The sequence below is a fragment of the Ictalurus punctatus genome, chromosome 23, assembly GCF_001660625.3.
Source record: "Ictalurus punctatus breed USDA103 chromosome 23, Coco_2.0, whole genome shotgun sequence".
Classification (NCBI taxonomy): Eukaryota; Metazoa; Chordata; class Actinopteri; order Siluriformes; family Ictaluridae; genus Ictalurus; species Ictalurus punctatus.
Window position 1 is genome coordinate 12807288 of NC_030438.2, and position 24178 is coordinate 12831465.

Below are 24178 nucleotides of genomic sequence, written 5' to 3' on the forward strand. Positions count from 1 at the left end.
AGTTTGTTTGATGCACACAACTGCAATGAACCCTGCATCCCATAAATACTGTAAGTGGTAGCAAATGGTTGGGTTTCATTTCATGTAACACTTTCAGGAGCATAAATCCAATTTTACACCAAAAAGCACCAAGTATATGCTTGCACTTGGTTTATTAAATATAATGTGGAAATATATGTAAACATATACAGTGCTGTATTTAAGCATTTCCTGATCTCTTCTATTTTTGTGTATATCTCATACTAAATAGGTTTAGATCTTCAAACGAAATACAACATGAAACAAAAGAAACCTGAATAAACACACAATACAGTTTTTATTTATGGTTTTTTTTTTTTTTTTTTTTTTTTTTTTTTTTTTTTATATATTGAAGCAAAAAGAAGTTATCCAACACCTGTCACCAACATGAAAATCTAGTTGTCCCCTTAAACTTAAAATCTGGTTGTGCCACCTTTAGCAGCAATAACTGCAACCAAATGCTTTTGAAAACTGGAGATCAGTCTTTCACTTATTTCTAGGACTGGGACTTACTCCTATGCTTTGGATCATTGTATTGCTGCATAATGCAGTTACTCTTGAGTTTCAATTAACGGACTGATGACCGGACATTCTCCTTTAGGATTTTCTGGTAGAGAGCAGAGTTCATGTTTCCCTCAATTATTGCACGTTGCCCAGGCCCTGAAGCAGTAAAGCATCCCCACACCATCACACTCCACCACCATGCTTGACCATAGGGATGTTCTTTTTGTGGAATTCTGTGTTTGTTTTACGTCAGATGTAACAGGACCCCTGTCTTCCAAACAGTTCCACTTTCCACTCAACAGTCCACAGAGCATTCTCCCAAAAGCTTTGAGGATCATCAAAGTGCCATTTCAGATGAGCCTTAATGTTCTTCTGGGTTAGCAGTCGTTTTCATCTCACCACTGTTCCATGGATGGCATTTTTACCCCGTTTTCTTCTGATAGTGGAGTCATGAACAGTGACCTTTATTGATGCAAGAGAGGCCTGTAGGTACTTTGATGTTGGAGGCCTTGATACGTCTAGTCCAGCAGAACCCCATTATGAATGCAGTTTCATAGATTTGTGGAATTAGTAACTACGGGGGCAAATACATTTTCACACGGGCCCAGTTGGTATTAGAAACTTTTTTGCTTCAATCGATAACGTTATCATTTAAAAACTGTATTTTGTGTTTACGCAGGTTGCCTTTGTTTTATCTTAGATTTTGTTTTCATTTAGTATGAGATGAAAATAGAAGAATTCAGGATGGGGCAAATACTTTTTCACAGCACTGTATGATCAAAGTTCTTTATTCAAATGAGATTTTCACTACACTCTGTGCCAGTGAGAACTTTCACAAAGTTTAGATTTTAACCAACACCAGAGCGTGCTGCTGTAGTAGGCTACAAACTGGAATATCACCCATGTGCTGTTTACATTATGGGCACACACTGTAAAATATAGCATGAATGTTGTATTTTGTAGTGTTGTATGTAGAGGTTCTAGCAAGAAACCATGACAATGCTACCCATAAATAAGCATATTTTTATTGTAAATAGCACATATGCAGTGTCTGGTGTAAAGGCCACTTTGATTAACATTAGAATGCCACTGAAGTTTGTGTAAAATGGACTTAAGATTCAGTTCAATTCAGTTGAAGTTTATTTACTTAGTGATTATAACAATGGGCATCACAGAGCAACTTTACAGAAAGTCAGATGTAGATAATCTCACAGTTTAAATTATACTCCATAAATGCAATTTATGTGCATAAAGGTAAAAAAATCTCCTGTGACCCCATCAGCATCCCAGGCTAGGTTGAGAACACTATGTCTACATGTAGATATTATAAAAGTGCACAAGACCACACGATTCAAAAGCACCACTCAATTGTTGAAATAAACCTTTGAGTTTTATTTTGAGCAAATTCACATAAATACAGTAGTGGGAGTAATCCTGAAAATCCTTCTTTCAAGTTTCTCTTAATATACATTCTTAAAAAAGGTTCCATCTTGCACCCTAAGGGATCTTTAGTTTTCCCTCTGAGGGAACCGATAAAAGGTCCTATGAAAAACCCAGGGTTCCCCCTTCAGAAAAAGGGTATCAAGTAGAATCCCTGTGGAAAGCTAGAAACGATAATCACCCCTTTTTTAATAAAAGTGTAACAGCGCCTCTAGAGTTCATAACGGATATGGCAGGAAGGTAGGTCATTTTTATATCTGGGATAGAGGTCACCTATGACAAAGCAATATAGCCTTATAAATAACAAATGAGTATGCTGTGTGGGATAGAAGGATGAGGAAATGTTCACTGTAACTGTCAAAAAACAACTAAATAATGTTTGGATATAAGTACTGCATCACAAATACACTATGACCAAACGTTTGTGGACACCTGTCCATCACACCCAAATGTGATTGTTCCCAATTTAGTCCTCCCTTTTGGAATGTGTCATTGGGGATTTGCCCATTCATCCACAATAGCATTAGCGAGGAGGCCTAGGGCTCAATCATCTTTCCAATTAATCTCTGAGGTGTTCAATGGGGTTGAGGTCAGGGTTCTGTGCAGGCCACTCGAGTTCTTCCACTCCAACCTTGGTGAGTCTTCATGGAACTCGCTTTGTGCACATGGGCATTGTCATGCTAAAACAGGTTTTGGCCCCTTGGTTCCAGTGAAGGGAAATTGTAATGTTACAGTAAAGAAAGACATCCCCTACAATTGTGTGCTTCTAACTTTGTGGCAGCAGATTGGGGAAGAAGTACATATGGTCAGGTGTCAACAAACTCTGGGCCGTATACAGTCCCCTATGAAAGTACTGGAACGGCAAAGCCAATTCTTTTGTTTTTGCTGTACACTGAAGACATTTTGGTGAATATCATAATTTTAGCTTTCATTTCCTTATATTTACATCTAGATATGTTAAACAGCTTAGAACTTAGACCACCCAATTTTTAGGTGAACAAAAGTCTAGGAACAGATAGTCTTAAAGTAAATAACACTCAATATTTGGTTGCGATAACTCCACCAATTCACGACCCGCTGAAATAACCAAACTATTGCATTCTTCTTTTTGTGATGATTTTTCCGGGCATGTACCACAGCTTCTTTCAGTTGTATGTTTGGAGGGTTTCTCCCTTGAGTCTCCTCTTCAGGAGGTGAAGTGCATGCTCAAATGGGTTAGTGTCTGGTGATTGACTTGCTCAGTCTAAAACTTCTACTTTTCCCCCCTTATGAAGTTCTTTGTTGTGTTTTGGGTCATTGTCTTGCTGTATGATGGAGTTCCTCCCAATTAGATTGGATGCAATTTTTCTGTAAATTACCAGACAGAATGTTTCTGTAAACTTCTGAATTCATTCTGATGCTACCATCATGAGTTATATTATCAATAAAGATTAGTAAGCCTGTTCCAGAAGCCTTGCAAGCCCAACCCATGACACTTACCTCCACCATGCTTAACCGATGAGCTAGTATGATTTGGATCATGGGCAGAGGCTTTCTTTCTTCACAATTTGGACTTTGGTAGAGGTTAATCTTGGTTCCAGTACTTTTTTGGTTCATATCTCTGTTTCTTGCTAATTGCAATCTGGCCTTCTGAGGGGATTGCATCTTGTGGTAGGGCCTCTGTATTTCTGCTATATTTCTGTTTCAAAGTCTTCTTCTGAAGGTGTATTGTGATATCTTCACCCCAACCCTGTGGAGGTTGTTGGTGATGTCACTGACTGTTGTTGTTTTGGGGTTTTTCTTAACAGCTCTCACAAAGTCGTCAACTGCTGTTGCTTTCATTGGCCAACCTGTTCCATGTCTGGTTGTTAGTGCACCAGAGGTTTCTTTCTTTTCAGGACATTCCAAATTGTATTGGCTATGCCCAATGCTTGTGCAGTTGTTCTGATCAATGTTCCCTCTTTTCTCAGCTTCAGAACGTCATGCTTTTCTCCCATAGACATCTCATGTTCATGTTGTTTTATCCTTTTTAACAACAAATGTAGTCTTCACAGCAAAAACCAGGGTTTAAACCAAGAGTAGACATTCAGAGCTATTAATTGCTTAAACAACCAATCTAACAGGGCACACCTGCACAAGAAACAACTGTCAGTCTCATGTTCACAAATAGATGGGATCAAACAAAAAATGTTATGTTCTAAGTTGTTTAACACATCTAGATGTAAATATCATGAAGTGAAACATGAAATTCTGATCATCCATCGTCTAATATTCGTCTTTTGATGCCAAACCCAAATGTCTTTAGTGTATAGCAAAAACAAAAGAATTGGACTGTAGCATAAGTTCAACTAAGCCTTATTATGGTATAGTCCCAATATTGTACATTGTTGGTTTACAGTATTTTGTATGACAGCACTGTCAAAGTCTGAAATCTGATTTTAGTCAGGAGGTGCTGATTAATTTTCTGTTTTCAGCACCTCTGACAATAATGCTGTCTGTAATTCACAGGGATTTATATGACTGACAATCAACATAATCTAAGGCTACTAATAAATGGATTTTAAAAATGTATGAATCAACAAAGAAAAATGTATAAATGTAAAATATTTTTCTTTTTTTTTTTACATTTATGGAAAGCATTGCAGTGTCAGCACATTGTAACAGTCAGTACATTTTCTGACATGGCAAGGTCTACAGGACAATAAAGTTTGTGCTTTCCAGTTTCTTAATAACATGACAAGCTGCATTTTTTGTCACATTAACTTCAAGAGGGTGATATAAAGGCTGGTGAGGGAACGTTTATCAGTCTCTACAGGATTTCACAGAGTTTTTTGTAATGTTGCGGCCAAAAATGCTTGAATTTGCTGCAGCTTTTTTAAAAAAAAATAGTGATGCAACTTGGGTTGCTTTTTTGGTGAAAAATTACTTGAATTGGTGAATTTGCAAAGTTCGCAGTGATATTTCTTGGCAAATGTGACCTTTTAGCTGTACCCATGTATGATGCACATGAATCGAAGAGGGCTTTGGTTGAATGCATGTTGTGATGTGTGTTCATGACGTGTCTTGGCCCAAATCTGCGGAAAATCTGTGGTAATTTAGAAAAATTGCAAGCTCCTCGGAATATTGTGGAGTTTGCTTGAATTTGCATTAGTTTCTGCGATTGCAAAATTCTGCAGGGACTGTAGAAATATATATATATATATACAAATATATATTTGTATATTATATATATATATATATATATATATATATATATATATATATATATATATATATATATATATATACACTCACATGCACACACACACACAGTAATTGACTGTTTTCAGTATCGTGTTCTTCCTTCTTTGAATTTAATTTTTGCAGAGGTGGACAAAACACAAGTACACAACAATGGGAGAATAAAGGTATACTCATTTATAAGAAATGCCCTGTGTCTTCTAGCATTTGGAACATTTCATAAAGTGGCTGCTGTTCTACCCAACTAAACTTGCACACTAACTAAGATATGGGTGCAGCTAAATTATCACTCACATCTTACATAAGCTGTAGCTTAGACATAAATAAATTCCGACTGTAGTTCAACCTCCACCCCTCAGGTCAAATATAGACTCTTATCATCTAGCATCTCTCATTTTAGAATAGGAACATTGAGTTCTGTAGCATTACATTTGGAAGTAAGCATAACTAAATCAATAGTAAGTGAGTAGGGGTGCAGGTAAATAAGCAACTATCTATCAGATGGCCTGTAAGTATATAATATATTCATAATAAATGTAATTTTATTTTAGATAAATGTATACCTTTTGAAATCTTTGGTTAGTGACCAGACTAAAATTATGATTGTGGTATTGAACTAGCCCCTTTTTTAATCTTCTTCTTCTTCTTTTTTTCAAATGTCAACCCCCCCCCCACCCCCCCCACCCCCCCCGTGTGTGTGTGTGTGTGTGTGTGAGTGTAAGTGAGATAGAGAATTAGACTGTGGTGACAGGCAAGCATGACTGTTACATAACCTATAAAATTACATTAATGGATAGTACCATGATCATTTTACTAGGGAAAGTTCTTTGGGTGAGGTAGAGGGTCAGTAGGTTGATAGGAAGACGAAGAAGAAGTTTTATTTATATAGCGCCTTTCCAAAGCTCAAACATGGACACAGAGAGATAACACAAAGTTATCCTATAGACATAATTCATGAGAATAGAACAAAATAAATGCCATTTAATAACACCTGATCTCATCCCCCATCCCCTGACCCCCATTTCTTCCCAATTTGTATCACAGGGTGGCATAACACACTTCAAGAAAAGCACTATCTGCCCTCATTTTTGCATACATGAACTCTCAGACACCCGTAAATGGTCAGTGTTACTATATTTGGCTAGTTTCTCTACCTTACCTCCTGGCAACGATGGGATTTGAACTCATGATCTTCTGACAACGCTCAGGAGGATCTTACCTTTTTTGACAAGTATGAAAAATAAAGCCTAAATATAGGCTTTAATAAAACTTTTTTTTCCCGAAGGACATCTATAGTTATTAATTACCATGTCCAACTTTGTATTTAGTTAATTTCTTTTAGTTCTCTATTTTTTTACTTTGACTTTGACTTCCACAGACATTAAAAATTTTGAGAGAAGCAAATTGCCAGGAGCTCAGAAACACCATGGAAACAGCAAAAAATGTTGTTTTCATTTCTGAAACAATTTATTATGATATATATATATATAATTGGTAATAATAAATTTATTATTTATCATAATAAATCAGGATGGGGAAAATACATTTTCACATCAATGTATGCAAAAATGAAGTTTGTAAATGATAAGTAATCTAATGCCCAGTTTTCATTTCATTGGCCCAATATATATAGCCCGTTATAATTATATTATGGCAACATATCCCAAGTTTATATGATGCCATGACATGATTAGGAATGGGGGGGGGGGGGGGGGGGGGGGGGGGTGTTAGGGTTAGGGTTTATCAAACTAAACAATAGCAGCTTTATGTTTATGATTCAGATTGAAATTAGTTTTACCACAGTTAAGCTAGCCCCAGCTACCAGGGCACCACAACAACAAGTGCAATGGTAATGGTAATAACAGGTTATTAGTATAAACAACTACAAAATATATTTATGTTGATGGAAATTTGTCCTCTTAAATTCGCCATAAATGAAGGGTCTCCTAAATGAAGCCTTCAGCTTGAACAGCACACAAAAAAAGCTTTTGAAAAAGCTGGTCATTTTTTATAAAACCAAAACATGCTGTTGCTCAACATCATTGTTGAGAATACAGACCAAAAAAAACAACCAGATTGCTCATTTAATCTGAAGCCCGACCCTGACACTGTCCTGGCCAGTAATTCAGGAACCAAGGCTCTTGCTGACAGCGATCTTGCCGATTTAGGCCTCCAAGTAGATATCATGCCACAGAAGCCGACATGATCCAGATAAAGTTTTTAACAGATGTTGCTTGAAGAGCGGTTGTAAAAGTCTTATGGTCATACTGGACAAACAAGTACTTTTAATGAAAAAAAATGTATTTTACAGTATTAGATATCTTGAAGATATCCTCTACCAGAAGTGCTTCTGAGAAGAAATACCATGAACAGACTCTCCTCAAAAATATCTCCACACACCAGACACACAGTAGAGTTTGCCAGTTCATACAACCCTGTCATACTGGCCAATCATTAGGAAGGTGGTGGCTCATAGAGACGTTTCTGTTTTAAAAAAATGACTTTTCCAAATTTCTGTCTTCAAACCACTTTTCTGACTTTCCATGGGCTTTGAAAGTTCATTCAGAGAGGAGTATTAAGCAGTCTTTACACCAAGAACATGGATTTTTTGGACACATTGAAAAGTTTCCCAAATAACGGCCCAAACTACTCTCTCGTGGTTGAGGCTATTGTATTTCAAGTCCAGTCAAATTTTATTTTTGTTTCTCTCGTTCACATAATAACTGTAAATTCCTAATATATGGGCTTGACCTGTTACATCAAGTGGAAGTTATTTCCAGAGGTAGGTAGTAACGCGTTATATCTACTTCATTACATTTACCTGAGTATCTTTTTTTTTTATTTAAAAAAATGTACTTTTCGGAGTAGATTTAATTGGCCATACTTATACTCTTACTCAAGTTCATTTTTTAATCACAGATATGTACTTCACTACATTCAGTGGCCTTCATCTGTTACTGTTAAATATTAATGAATATATGTAGTTTTGATAATTAGTTTATATGACGTATAATGAGGTGGCGAGTCTCGCTATACACTGCAGAGGTCTGAATGCGGACACAACAACTACTCACACCGGCTCAGTCCTGGAAGATAATGGCCGAAGAGGGGGAAGACATGAGCGCTGAAGGCAGGACACACACACACACACACACACACACACACACATAATCTCTGTACACATACTTTATCTTCTGTTCTGTTCCATAGACTGTTATTTTGTTCTCAGTTGTCTTGTTTAACTGCACATGCTGAAAAGTTTGTGTTAACATGTTGTGAAAATAAAGACAGTCAACTGTTGGGAAAATGTTTGTTTTTTGGGGTGTGTGTGTGAGACTTTTGTGTTGAAAATGACAGGTTGTGTGTTATTGTACCCATCACAGGACTTGACATCCTGCTTAATCTTGAACCCAGGTTTTATATCAAATAAACAGAACAGACAGACTTTCAGTTAGAGTTGTGACTTACAGTTCTCCATGTAGTCTGAGATTCAGGATTTTCCCTTCATTTTAATCAGATCTGAAGTAGCTAGTAACTTGCCACTTGAGTAGTCTTCTCATTGGATACTTTATTACTCTTACTTAAGTAATTATTAACATTATTACTTTTACTGTTACTTGAGTAATTATTTTTATAAGTAGTTTTACTTGTACTTGAGTCAAAATTTTGGCTAATCTACCCACCTGTGATTTCCCTGTGCTAGCTTAAATCTACCAAACAGACTAATGTACACTTTATTTGTCTGATTATTAAAATCTCTCCATTGTTGGCACTCTCTACACAACTTTACCAGTTGATACATTGACACATACAATACACTATATGGCCAAAACTTTGTGGACATCACACCCATATGTTCTTTTTGAACTTCCCATTCCAGATTTAGTCCCCCATTTGCAGTTATAATACACTTCACTCTTCTGGGAAGGCTTTCCCCTAAATTTTGTAATGTGGCTTTGAGGATTTCTGCCCATTCAGTCTCAAGAGCATTAATGAGGTCAGGTCACTGATGTTGGGAGAGAAGGCCTCAGGTGCAGTTGGCATTCCAGTTCATCCCAACATCTCAGGTGTTCACTGGGGCTGAGATCAGGGCGTTGTGCAAGTTCTTCAACACCAATCTTGGCAAACCATGTCTTTATGGACCTCGTTTTGTGCACAGGTCATGGTGCACATGTTTGGACTGCTTAGTTCCAGTGAAAGGAAATCTTAAAGCTACAACATACAAAGACATCATATACAATTGTGTGCTTCCAACTTTGTGGTAAAGGTTGGGGGAAGGCCAACATTTGGGTGTGATCATCAGGTGTCCACAAATTTTTGGCCATATAGTGTAGTTAATGTGGTTTATGTTGAACTGCACAGAAAAAAAAGACCAATTCTTTTGTTATAGCTATACACTGAAGACATTTTTTCAAATGATCAAAACAGTAGTCTACCAGATTACAAACATCATTTGTCATGTAGCTCCTGTTGCACAGGGTTCACTTTAACACAGGATTTTAATGTCAAATAGACACAACTGAATTAAGTATGAATGCAATCAGAATCAAAATCTAGTACAATTGCCCTGGAATTGTGGGAACAGAAACAAAGACATGACAAGGAAGGGGATAACTTTTTTATACAGTTAATTCACAACAGCAGAATGAAGCTGCAGTAGGAGGAAAAAGGATAACATTCTTCATCAAATTCTAAATGTTTGAGCAAAACTCTAGCAGACCCTGAAAATGCGGGATAAGCAGAGAAAAGCAATGGTGACAAAGTGTGTGTCCCAAAACAGTACAGTAGCCTATTTGGCAAATAAGTCAAACATCCAACAGAGATCCTGGACGCAAAGTTCTATAAGCATAGGACAACAAATAGTGGCAGAAGTAGGCTGACATCCATGAATCATACAAGTATAAAAATCAAATCACAAATTAAATCCTGGAACCACCTTATGGAACAATTTGGAAGATTTTATCACATTCCCAGATGTTGTTTGATTTGTTCAGCCATATTCAGCTCACTATTCTGTGGAAAGTCATGAAGTCACATTCATTACTCACTCAATTGCATTGTGCAGATTATTTCTATATGCTATATGCAGGTAATAAATAGCAATAATTAGTTGCAATGTAATGACAAGTGAAATCGTCATGCTTTTATTAGATGTTTATCATTCATCAATCCCCTCACAAAATTTTTTTAATAAAAAACTTTAAAAAAAAAAAACATGCACACAGATCAAATTCAAATGAAGTACTGTGGTGAAATAAGCTTACTGCAAGCCGTCTGTATACTGCAAGCAGTTTATATAAAATTGTCTAAATTACATTCAATTAAATCTTCTAAATCAGGTAAGTTATTATACTCAGTTTAATCGATTACTCTGCTTGCTTTGTTTCATACAAGGAGTAAACCAAATGCAATACTCCTTATACTCCTGCAGTACAAGTTAAATAAATAACAATATACACTGTAGGATTCATATGCCTTGCTGCTCTCTCCTCTTAACAAACCCATTCACTGTAATTGGTCCTCACTTAGTAGTAAGGGTGCATAGAGGGTGCTTATGAGCACCCTTCTGAAGCCATGAATGTGATAAGGACCACGTGACTGCAAGTGCTCTGTTTAGAACAGGGCAATATTCTAATTATATGTATTAAAAATATCTCCCTCGACACACACAGATACATACATACAGTTTCCTCCCAACTCACAAAAACTGGTGGCTATAAGATGACCCCAAGTGTGAATAGGTGTGTGAATGGGTATACATGGTGCCCTACAATGGGCTGGTATCCCAGTGTTCCAGGGAAACAGCTATGGCTCCAAGACCACCTTGACCAGGGTAAAACACTTACTGAAAACGAATAAATGTATTATTATTATTATTATTATTATTATTATTATTATTATTATTGTTATTATTATCCGACCATCCATCTTCTGTACCGCTTATTCTACACAGGGTCCCGGGGAGCCTGGAGCCTATCCCAGGGGACTCAGGGAACAAGACAGGGGAGATCCTGGACAAGGTGCCAACCCATCGCAGATTACACACACTCACGCACCCATTTATACACTACGGACACTTTGGAAATGCCAGTCGGCTTACGACGCATGGCTTTGAACTGGGGGAGGAAACCGGAGAGTACCCGGAGAGAACCCCTGCAGCAGGGGGGGGGGGGGAGTAACTACTCGAACCCATTTGACGTCATGGGTTCATCGAATGTCCACGTGCGCTGCAGAAAATAACCGTTTCATCAGGAGCCGCTGTGTTTAACCAGAGCAGACCGGTACAGCTGCCAGAGCGCGCGAGTTTATTCAGAGCCTGCAAGCGCTCCAGCTGAACCTCAGTATGGTGAAAAAGAGCAGGAGTCCTACATCCGCTAAAATGAAGGGGATAATCTCATACTTTGCTGGTACGTTAAAAACCCGGGTTTATTTGTTTAAACTTCTAAAACGTTTTACATCCTTGTTTTAAACTTTAACTTGTGAACTTTATCAACTAGCGAAGTTGTTTTTTGGTCTTTTATGCGAACTGTCAGGTTTTAAAAAGCCTTTTACTGCTTCATTACATTTATAGCTTTAATCAGAGAGAGAAAACATGGCTCGACTGACCTGCTACAGAAGCTTGGGACCCGAATTCCAGTCTATCAGCAGTAAGATTTATTTTAATCCTCTTATCAATACAATCCTTTCAGTTTTATTATGTAACGCTGAATATCGCGGTATAATATAGACGTGTTAATGTGCCTTTTCCTTAACTTGGCTTTTAGGGTCAGATTCCTTAGCTTTAAAGAACACGACCTGGGCGTAGTCCCAAATGAGTTGCTGCTCCCTTCAAGTGCACTACATAGGGAGTGAAGTAAATGCTTCTACAGTCTTTAGTGTGTCCAGTATGGTTTTGATGCTTGCTGCTGCTTAATGACTACTGCAGTTTATACTATGAGAGTATGACCTAGGCCGACTTCACTGTGGCTGTCTAGTTCCTAACTAGGGCTTATACACCCTACTTAGGGCACTATATGCCAATAGGGAGCCATTTGAGTTTTAATTCATAACAGGAAAGTTGGTGTACTATATCACAGGCAATAGAGAGAAAGTGTTTAATTATTTTTGCATGCTTAAAATATGGTATGCAAGGTAATTCTTAAACAATGGCATTAACTACACCAGTTAAAATATAATGTCTTGCATTTTGCTGGTTTGCACTAATAGTAGGTTTCTGTCTCTGCCAGCAGTACACATTCAGAGTGTTTTCTGAGACCAGAAGCCAGTTTGTCTGATGAATCTGCAGCAGCTGCAGTAAGTGAGACTCACAGGATCCCCTCAGCTCTCTTTACTGTGAAGACGTATCAAATTTTAGTTGCAGTTGACGTAGACATGGAAACATATGAGGTTCAGTTTTACATACAAGAGTCAATGGATGTATACAGGTGCATCTCAAAACATTAGAATATCGTGGAAACGTTCATTATCAAAATTTAATTTGAAAAAAGTGGAACTTTCATATATTCTCGATTCGTTACACATAAAGTGAAATATTTCAAGCCTTTTTTTGTTTTAATCTCGATGATTACTGCTTACAGCTCATGGAAATCAAAAATCCAGTATCTCAAAATATTCTAATAAAGAATTTATAATGCAGAAATGTCGACCTTCTGAAAAGTATTTTAATTTATGCACTTAATACTTGGTCTGGGCTTTAATCCTTTTGCATGAATTACTGCATCAGTGCAGTGTGGCATGGAGGCAAGCAGCTTGTGGCACTGCTGAGGTGTTCTGGAAACCCAGGTTGCTTTGATAGCGGCCTTCAGCTCATCTGTATTGTTGGGTCTGGTGTCTCCCATAGATTCTCTATGGGGTTCAGGTCAGGCGAGTTGGCTGGCCAGTCAAGCACAGTAATACCATGGTCAGCAAACCAGTTACTAGTAGTTTTGGCACTGTGGGCAGGTGCCAAGTCCTGCTGGAAATCATCTCCATAAAGCTTGGCAGCAGATGGAAGCATGAAGTTCTCTAAAATCTCCTGGTAGATGCTGCATTGACTCTCGACTTGAGAAAACACAGTGGACAATCACCAGCAGATGACATGACACCCAAATCATCACTGACTAGAAACTTCACACTGGACTTCAAGCAGCTTGGATTCTGTGCCTCTCCAATATTCCTCCAGACTCTGGGACCTTGATTTCCAAATTAAATGCAAAATTCATTTTGCATTTCAGAGATTAAAGGCTCAGGAAACCTTTGCAGGTATTTTGAGTTAATTAGCTGATTAGAGCTCTTCTCAGGTTGACATTTCTGTATTATAAATTCTTTATTCACATATTTTGAGATCCTGGATTTTTGATTTCCACGAGCTGTAAGTTGTAATCATCAAGATTAAAACAAAAAAAGGCTTGAAATATTTCACTTTATGTAATGAATCCAGAATATATGAAAGTTACACTTTTTGAATTAAATTACGGAGAAAAATTAACTTTTCCATGATATTCAAATTTTTTGAGATGCACCTGTAGTATTGCAGACATGTAAGTGGACAGCTGGGCTGAAATATCAAATGGAATCACTACTCATATACAATGCACAAGATAATGTCTTCCATTTGAAATCATCCTCATCTAAGTTCATTTTCGTTCTGTTCTCTAAAAGCAGTGCTTCGCCAGTACAGGACGGAAGCTGCAAAGGCCTCAGTAAGTAGGCTATAAACTGTGTATTTGTGCATGAAGGACATATATAGGCTAATACACATACACACACATTCATATTTCTTTCTATGGGTGCAGGGTTTCAGCAGCAGATTTTGACTACTTGAAGGTGATTGGGACAGGCAGTTTTAGCAAGGTAAAAACATTCTTCTTTGAATGTATATCAATTATGATTTGAGTTCCGTGCACAATAAATGTCTTGTATTTGTTAAGTGATAAAAGCATTTCTAATTCATTTAGTCAGAATCCATTTTAATAGATTTGAACAGGTTTTTGGGTTTCTCCATCCCTAGGTTCTTTTAGCAAAATATAAGGAGAACAATAGATACTATGCAGTCAAAGTTTTACAGAAGCACATCATCCTGAAAAAAGAAGCGGTGAGTTTCACTGTGCGTGTGTATGTGTGCATGGACGCGCGTGTGTGTGTGCGCGTGTACGAGTGTGTGCACGTGGGCGTGTGTGCGTACGCAAGCATGTGTGTGTGCGCGCGTGTATTTTGACTCTGCTGTTTCTAACAGGAAGGAAACATCATATGTGAGCGAAACGTGCTAGTGAAAACTCTGAATCATCCGTTCTTGGTGAGACTACACTTCAGCTTTCAGACCAAAGAGAGGCTCTGTCTAGTGTTGGACTATGCAAGTGGTGGAGAGGTGTGCACACACACACACACACACACACACACACACACACATCAGGATCATAATAAAATGTGGCATTACTTGGTTTCAATACTTACAATCAGATGTTCAAAAATGTGTGTGTGTGTGTGTGTGTGTGTGTGTGTGTGTGTGTGTGTGTGTTCGCAGCTCTTTTACCACCTCCAAAAAGAGCGTGTGTTCAGGGAGCCCAGAGCCAGATTCTATGCTGCAGAAATGGCCAGTGCACTAGGATACTTGCATTCACTGCATATTATCTACAGGTAAACACACACACACTTGTATTACTATCGGGCAATTAACTGAAATACATTATGCTACCTAAATCCTTTAATGCCCAAACTGAAGTCTTACATTAATCTTAAATTTTTTTTTAGTTTTTCAAATTCAAGATGCATTTTGTATAAAACGTATGTGTCCTCATGGAGACCAGCAGACATTCCTCTCAGTGTTAGAATCATCATGTTTTCCGGTCATTGGGCCGCATTCAGAGTTGAGGCGTCAGCACACAGCAACATTATAGAATGTGCTGCATCAAGTGCTATTTTAAAAGGTGAATTTATAAACCAAATTTGCTTTGTTTAATGAGGGAATTGCAATTATGACTTTATGTAGCAATGTATGGACAATATACTAGATTATTATATTTCTCACAATATTTGCTCAAAATTCTCTTGCTTTAATATTGCTTTGTATTACATTTGACCACAAAGGGGGAAATGTTAGTCTGCATTTTTTATCCCTGATTTCATTAGGTTTAAAGGAAGGTGCTTGTGTTTAAAGGTGGTGGTCTAGACGCTATTGAAAAAAAAAACCCATCTCTGACATTTCTACCTAGGAAAAATGTGGTAACCTTGGAGGTGTGAACTACACGCTGGTAATTTGAATAATCTGAATGGAGCACAGAGAAAATCAACTTAAGCACATGCTTAGTCCATCTCATGATATGCACAAATTTCCCCACGCAAATATTAATGAAACATTTGGACTAAAATTGCCAACTCTGAGTATAGGCTGTTTTGAGGACAGTTGGACTGAACTAAACACTGTCGTGCCATAACACATACACACAATTACATAAACGCTGAGAAGCACTTATGTATGCAAAAAGTAGGTGCAATAGATTTGTATACACCCACAATGAGTTCACATACCTGTTCTTGCATGCTAAAGAGACCTGAAGCCGGAGAACATCTTGCTCGATTCTGAAGGCCACGTGGTCCTAACAGACTTTGGCTTGTGTAAAGAGGGCATTGTGGGACGTGCAACCACCAAAACCTTTTGTGGAACTCCTGAATACCTGGCGCCCGAGGTTCTCCAGCAGCACGAGTACGACCGTACCGTGGACTGGTGGGGGCTTGGAGCTGTTCTGCATGAAATGCTTTATGGTCTGGTGAGTTAAAAAAAAAAAATCCCAGCAGGTGAATAAACCACATGCTGGGCAGGAAATGAGATGCATGTACATTAAAGATAAATTTGTCTAGAGAGAAGTGCAACTAATGGACATCTGTCTCTGTCTTTAGCCACCCTTTTACAGTGCAGACCACATTAAGATGTTAGGCAATATAATTTATCAACCGCTGGTCCTTAAGGCTGGAGTGTCCAAGGCTGGAAGAGATTTTCTTAAAAGCCTGCTAAACAAAGACAGATCTAAGAGACTAGGAGCTAAACATGATATGGTAAATTTACGCACACACACACACAACGACAACAATAATAGCTACACATTTACTCATTGGCTAAGTAACATTGTTTACATCTCCTTTTAGGATGAGCTGAAGCGGCACTCATTCTTTTCCTCTATCCAGTGGGATGACCTTGTGGCAAAGAAAATCCCACCTCCCTTCGTTCCCTCACTGGTGAGTCCTGATCAGCATATGTATAACCCCAATTCTGAAAAAGTTGGGACAGTATGGAAAATGCTAATAAAAACAAAGTGGATTTGGGGCGCACAGTGGCTTAGTGGTTAGGACGTTTGCCTCACACCTCCAGGGGCGGGGGTTCGATTCCCACCATGGCTCTGTGTGTGGAGTTTTCATGTTCTCCAGGGGTTCTCATGCTGCAGGGGTTTCCTCTGTGTATGCCAGTTTACTCCCCCAGTCCAAAGAAATGCATGGTAGGCTGATTGGCATGGGTGTGTGAATGTGTATGTGATTGTGCTCTGCGATGGATTGGCACCCTGTCCAGAGTGTACCCCGCCTTGTGCCCGATGCTCCCTGGGATAGGCTCCACGTTCCCCATGACCCTGAAGGAAGGATAAACGGTGTAGAAGATGAATGGATGGAGTGATTTGTAAATGTACTTTGACTTGTATTAAAAAATATATATATAAAGACAAGGTTTTTGATGTTTTACCTAATCAGCTGCATAGTTCTTTGAAGATAAACGTTTCTTTTGAAATTGACGCATGCAACACGTTCCAAAAAAGTTGGGACACGGGTAATTTAGGACTAATAGTGGTGTGACAAGCTGAAATAAGAAGGTGATGTGAAACAGGTGAGGCAATCGTTTAATCATAATATATAAGGAGCCTCCAAAAAAAGCCTAGTCCTTCGAGAGCAAGGATGGATCGAGGCTCACCAATCTGCCAACAGATGCATCGGTGAATAATCCAACACTTTGAGAACAACATTCCCCAAAGACAATTCAGTAGGATTTTGGGCATTTCACCTTCTACAGTGCACATCTCAGATGATTAAAAGATTCAAGGAATCCAGTCAAATCTCGGTGCGTAAAGGGCAAGGCCGAAAACAACTTCTGAATGCACGTGATCTCCGATCCCCTCAGACGTCACTGTCTTTAAAAACCGTCATGAGTCTGTACTGGATATCCTGACATGGGCTCGGGAATACTTTGGTAAACCTTTTGTCAGTCGACACCATTCTCCGCTGCATCCGCAGATGCAAGTTAAGGCTTTACTATGCAAAGCAGAAGCCAAACATCAACACTGTCCAGAAGCGCCGCTGACTTCTCTGGGCTCGGTCTCATCTGAGATGGACAGTAGAACAGTGGAATCATGTTTTGTGGTCCGGCGAGTCAACATTTCAAATAGGTTTTGGACAAAACAAACGCTGTGTTCTCCGGGCCAAAGAGGAAAAGGACCAGCCAAGCTGTTATCAGCATCAGGTCCAAAAGCCAGCATCTGTCATGGTATGGAGTAACTGGCATATCTGTGAGAGCACCATTAATGCAGAAAGATATGTACACATTTTGTAGAAACATATGGTGCCATCCAGAGCAGGACAACGCCAAACCACATTCTGCCTGGATTACAAGCACATGGTTGCGTAAGCAGAGAGTGCAGGTACTAGCATGGCCTGCCTGCAGTCCTGCAGCCAAAATAATCCAACGAAGGCCCCATACAGTTGCACAGCTGAAAAAATTCCTAATGGATGCATGTGGGAAAGTTTCGCTTTCTAAACTTAACCAACTGGTGTCTTCAGTCCCAAACGTTTAATAAGTGTTATTAAAAGAAAAGTGATGTTACACAGTGGTAAACAGTTGATTGTCCCAACTTTTTTGGAGTGTTGCAGTCATCAGATTTGAAATGAGTGTATATTTTCAAAAATAAATTAAATTCAAAAAGTAAAACATCAAATAATGTGTTAATGATGTGTTTTCAATATAGTACAGAATGAATTGAATTTTTTGTTTATTTTTTTTGCCTTTCCATACTGTCCCAACTTTTTTGGAATTGGGGTTGTAGTGATGTATGTAATCAAAATAAATAGGAGCACGTTTTAGCAACATTTTCCCAAAATTCTCTTAAAACCCCTTAAAGAAAAGTTATGCAAGTTTGTTTATTTCTCTTTATTCTATTCAGTCTGGCCCTGATGACCTGACAAATATTAACCCTGCATTCACAAGACTTCCCGTCCCAGAATCTCTGAATGTGTGTGAGGAGGCTGGGGTAACCTTCCCTGGCTTCAGCTATGTGAATGAAAACATCTCATTAATTTCCACGTAGATAATCAGATACTCTAATCACAATGCTCAGATATGTGATCAACAAACTGAAATCAAGCCTGCCTACTGGAAAACTGACTTGTGATTATACCTCGGAGTGGATATGCACATTTACCTAAAAGTTCAAGTGCAAAGTTTCTTTTTATTATTTTCATTTATGTATTATTTTCTGGATGCCATTCGGACCATTGCGTTGCTGTTGCACTGTTTCTTCAGTTTCTTTTTAGTCCTGAAATCAGTGAATCTATGTTCATTTTATTTAGATTTTTTTTATATTTGTGTATTTTATCTTGCATTTACTTTTGGATGATTGTCAAGTGATATTTTATATATTTACAAAATTGTACATAAATTCAGCAATTATTTGTTACATCATTTAATTTATTTATTCATCAATTTATTTATTTTTACTATCCTAATGTTGTGCACATAAAAGAAATTATGTAACACTGACTTTTTTTCAGTGTTCCAAGTTGATATTAAAGAGCCTGGAAACTTACCTTATGTTTGTTCCTAGGCCGCCTAAAAAAAAAAAAAGTTTAGCAATTGAACATTTACTTAAAATAAAATGATCTGTGATCCCTGGATTCTTGTAATCGTGATCCCATTGGCATTTTCAACTCATATTTTATGGATTTGAAAGAGCCTACTAGTATAACATTATCATGTTATATTTTTCATCAAAACCTAACCTAGATCGGTGACAGGGGGTGCACAACTGAAGCCATTGCTCCATCAACACATAAGCCCTGAAATTAGGTGTCCTCCTAGACGTCCAGTGATTGCACAGACCCAATCTAAATTTATTTTCTTATGTAATATGAGTGCACGGTGGCTTAGTGGTTAGCATGTTCGCCTCACACCTCCAGGGTACTCCGGTTTCCTCCCCCAGTCCAAAGACAGTAGGTCAGGTAGGCTGATTGGCATATCCAAACTGTCTGTATGAATGGGTGTGACTGTGTATGTGATTGTTCCCTGTGATGGATTGGCCCACTGTCCAGGGTGTACCCCGCCTTGTGCCTGATGCTCCCTGGGATAGGCTCCAGGTTTCCTATGACCCTGAAGGAAGGATAAGTGGTATAGAAGATGGATGGATGGATGTAATATGACAGAATCATTTAACTTTTGAAGTGAGTGACAGAGCAAATAAGAGCAGGCCATCCCAATATTATTAAGTTGCCTTACTAGCAAGTTAACATTGTTTTTTGCAATAGGTTTACATTATATTCAAAGATGACTATCAGTCACTTTATAGCAGTGGTCAGGAACTGATGGATCACGAGTGACACTTGGGTCTTTGACAAAAATGTGGCTTGGCAGGTGTCTCACCCTTTACCAACATATCATGGTTAAAAATTTAGACATATCACTAGAGGTCAGTTTCCTGTAGAGCATGCAAAATTAATTACAGTTTCTGTCATGATGGCACGTGAGATAGAGATGGAAAAGAGCACATAACTTCTGCAGATTTTGGACGAGTCCACACACACACACACACACACACACACACACACACACACACACAACACAACACATACAACCAACTCAACCTCAAAGTTGAAAGGCCTGCACAATTTATTCCATATTGCAACATGTTACTTATTGTTTGTTGTATATATGTTTTGTTTTTGAGTTGTCTATGGACCTAAATAAAGTTATTGCTATTGAAATGTTCGTGACCCTTGCTTTATAGCACTCATAGGAAGTACCAATATGGTGGCCAAGTGGCTTCATGATATTGTGTATAAAATAAGATCATCATTGTGAATTAAAACAGTGGTGTCTCAGACACACCCAGGAACCAAATTGATTACCAAACAAATGAATTGTTTCAATTATATTGAAAGTGTAGGCTATTGTGTGTGTTAGCTCTGCTTTTTTTTCTGGTCAAGGTTTGTTCCCTAAGTCCCTAGGGCATATGATGATGGCTGGAAAATAAATATAAGGAAGGAAAAATTAGGCAGTGACTAATTCCTGGTCCCATTGTAAGTGAAGGAAAGGCCTTTTGTGGGGTCTCCATTTGGGCTCCCTCTACTGCCCATGACAAGACATTGCAACTGTTTTTCATCTGACAATAGCCAAAACCATAGATCTTGGTAGGGCAGGACAACATAGTCTCAAACTAAATTAAATCAAAAGGTTATCACAGTTGACTTATGCTATAGGCTACTGTCAAGTGAATTTTTAGAGTAACCCTGTAATAAGCAGTTGAGAGTTGAAAACATGTCATCCAGCATACAGTCTACAGAGTGCTGTCCACTGCTCTTTCACCAAGCAGGGGGGAGTGTGATTCCTGCCTTGTGCTGCAGCCTAAGGTCACTGTGTGGTCCCTGTCTAGTCCAGCCTCTTATGTTCATCCTGTTCAGCACCACTGTCTGGAGGACCACATGGCTGAAAAGTTTACTCTGTGACAGAGAAGAGGATGACAACAGATTTAGACAACATTCTGAACAATTCTGCCAGTCCTGTCCAAGGTCTAATATCCAGGAGCACCATTAGCCACTCATTCTAGTAAGGTGCTCATATAACATGTTTGGAGGAATCTTTTCTGCCTCCACAGCATGCTATGTTGCCCCCTGTCTCTCAGAGCAAACAACTGGAAATAATTTCACTATAAAATGGATTTATATTCAGTAATCACTTTATCTTGCTCAGGGTTGCGGTGGCTCTGGGGCCCATCCTGTGAACACTGTCCATAAGGTAGGAATACACCACAGAAGGATTCCCAGTCCATCGCAAGGCAACATACATACACACACACACACACACACACACACACACACACACACACACACACACACACACACACACACATTTACATACTCTTTCATGCCTAAGGGTAATTTAGTGTAGCTAATCCACCTACTGGCATGTTTTTCATTGGTGGGAGGAAACCTGAGAACCTGGACAAAACCCATGTGGACACAGTGAGAACATGCACGGAAACACCACACAGTCACCTAAGCTCAGGATCAAATCGAGTAACCTGGAAATGTGAGGTGGAAATGCAACACTAACTTCAAAATAACTTCCCAACTCCACACACACGGAATGCAAATGTTTCAGCTGATGTTATTGATGTAGTCGGGTTTGTGCCCTGATGTCTTTATGCTGTATGTATGAGTAAAACTGTGTAGTCAGATGCATAACCAGACCTTTTACAATGGGGTGGCCAGGTTTGACCTGATGTAATTATTGGAGTGGCAATCTAGGATGAACTCCATCAGACATAAAAGGGACACTGCTAAGAAACATTTGTTGTCTCACAAGCTACAAAAAAGTTACAGATAATATAGCATTAGGCCACATCTTATAAAGTACACTAGCATTACAAATTCATTAGCTTACAGTAACTAATAATGAACTGAATAATTCCAGTGACTTCAAATAATAAAATTTTGTTGGCTTGTCAGTGGGGAGAGGAATAGTTTGCTTCTGTGTTAACTAGTTAAACTTGTTTGTTGTTGCTGCAAGACAATACATTTCTTGACAATCCTCGCTGCTGGGAAATGATAGAAATGGAACAGTGACACTTCTCTGAGTACAGATGTTGAAACCTTGAGTATCAGTCGGTATTGAAACCCATTGGATATTTTTTTCTTTAAAAACTACTAAGCTTTAAATGATATTTATATATATATATATATATATATATATATATATATATATATATATATATATATATATATATATATATATATATATATATTTTTTTTTTTTTGGAAACCCTTCACTTAAAAAATACATAGTAAAACTTCTTCAAATCCACTGCAGTGCACAGATTTCCCCATAAAGAACAATAAAGTACATGTACATACCTATCATTTAACTACACTATATGGACAAAAGTATGCCACCTGACCAATCACACCCATGTGCTTTTTGAACATCCCATTCCAGATTTAGTCTTTACTTTTATAATAACCTCCGATCTTCTGGGATGGCTTTCCACTAGATTTTGGAATGTTGCTGTGGGGATTTGTTCATTCATCCACAACAGCTTTAGTGAGGTCAGTTACTGATGTTGGGTGAAGAGGACTAGCATGCAGTCTGTGTTCCAACAGGGTTGGGTTCAGGGCTCTGTTCAGGCCACTTGAGTTTTTTCACACCAACCTTGCCAAACCATGTCTTCATGGACACAGTGCTTCATGGGCACTGTCATGCTGGAACATGTTTGAGTCTCTTAGTTCCAGTGAAGTGAAACTGTAATGCTACAATTGGTTATATAGTATGTGGTGTACTGTACACTGCATATTCACATTCATATATATATAAGCAGATTTTTTAAAAATCACCTGGTCTTTCTCCAGTCTTCAATTGTCCAGTTTCGAAGAGTCTGTGCCTATGATAGCCTCAGATTCTTGTTCTTGACTGACAAGAGTGCAACCTGATGTGGTCTTCTGCTGTTGTAGCCCATCCACTTTCCTCTTTGATGTTTTGTGTGGTCTGAGATGCTTCTTTACTCACCACAGCTGTAAAGATTGATCATTTGCTGCCTATAGACTTCTTGTCAGCTCAGACCTGTCTGGTAATTCTCCTCTGATCACTCTCATCAACAAGGTGTTTCAAATAAGGTTTTTTTTGTTGTTGTTTTTCACACCATTCTGTGTAAACTCTAGAGACTGCTGCATGTGAAAATCCCAGGAGACCATCAGTTTCTGAGATACTCAAACCAGCCCATCTGGCACCAACAACCATGTCACTGTTAAAATCACAAAGATCACTTTTCCCCCATTCTGACGTTTGATGTGAACATTAACAGAAGCTCTTGACCTGTATCTGCATGATTTTTTTTCTTTCTGCTGCTGCCACATAATTGGCTGATTGGATAACTACATGGATGTGCAGGTGTATAGGTGTTCCTAATCTAATGTGGATGGTGAGTGTATACTTCATTTATACATATGATTCAGCTTGAGTAGCATGAATAAGCACCATAAATTCCAGGTAATGCTTGCATGGCTTAGTTAGCACGTTCGCCTCACACCTCCAGGGTTGGGGGTTCGATTCCCACCACATGTGGGTGTGCAGTTTGCATGTTCTCCCTGTACTGCGGGGGGTTTCTCCAGGTTTCCTCATGCATAGTAGGCTAGATTGGCATGTCCAAAGTGTAGTGTATATATATGAACGTGTATGTGATTGTATCCCGTCCAAGGTGTACTTTGTCCCCAATGGGATATGCTCCAGGTTCCCCGCGACCCAGAAGGATAAGCGGTATAGAAGATGGACGGATGTATTTTACACAATGACCTGAACATAAACAGGAATTATATACAGAGTATTTGTGTGCTCGGGGCGCCATCTAGTGGTGTTTTTCCTCGCACTGCACATTTCCACCTTCGCACTGCGCTGACTGCAGCTGTCAAGCGCCATAAAGCGTGCAGCCTCAAAACGTCGCTGCAATGTGAACTGATAGCGGCATAAACGGCATGAAATCTCACTTCAACGCTACAAACTAAACCCTACGACTTAAACACATAAACAACGCCTGGTGTATTAATTGATTATGAGGGCCTGCCCGGTGTTAGTGAGCAGATCTGATCACGGATAGAGTATAGCCGAACACGTGATAGAGACAGGAAACCAAAATCAGTGAAGTCCCAACAACCACCCGAATTACAGATGCTTTCGCTTTGAAACGGTTTAAAAATAATAAAGTCGAGCTAGGGAAGCGAGCAA

The 24178-nt window shown here is 38.7% G+C and overlaps 1 protein-coding gene across 4 annotated transcripts; it reads left to right on the forward strand.

Moving 5' to 3' along the window:
• Positions 1-11389: 11389 nt before the first annotated feature.
• sgk2b (serum/glucocorticoid regulated kinase 2b) lies at positions 11390-20169 on the forward strand. Of its 4 annotated transcripts, none has more exons than XM_017452703.3 (12): positions 11390-11588; positions 11753-11828; positions 12408-12474; positions 13822-13862; positions 13956-14013; positions 14171-14254; positions 14396-14527; positions 14684-14796; positions 15707-15926; positions 16057-16212; positions 16303-16392; positions 18357-20169. In XM_017452703.3, exons 1-12 carry the CDS (start codon positions 11525-11527, stop codon positions 18498-18500), a joined length of 1245 nt encoding a protein of 414 aa, XP_017308192.1. In that variant the 5' UTR covers positions 11390-11524; the 3' UTR covers positions 18501-20169. The 4 variants fall into 4 exon arrangements, with proteins under 4 accessions (XP_017308192.1, XP_017308193.1, XP_017308194.1 ...); XM_017452704.3 differs by having other exon boundaries at positions 11391-11588; positions 13825-13862; XM_017452705.3 differs by having other exon boundaries at positions 11391-11588; positions 12411-12474.
• Positions 20170-24178: the final 4009 nt, after the last annotated feature.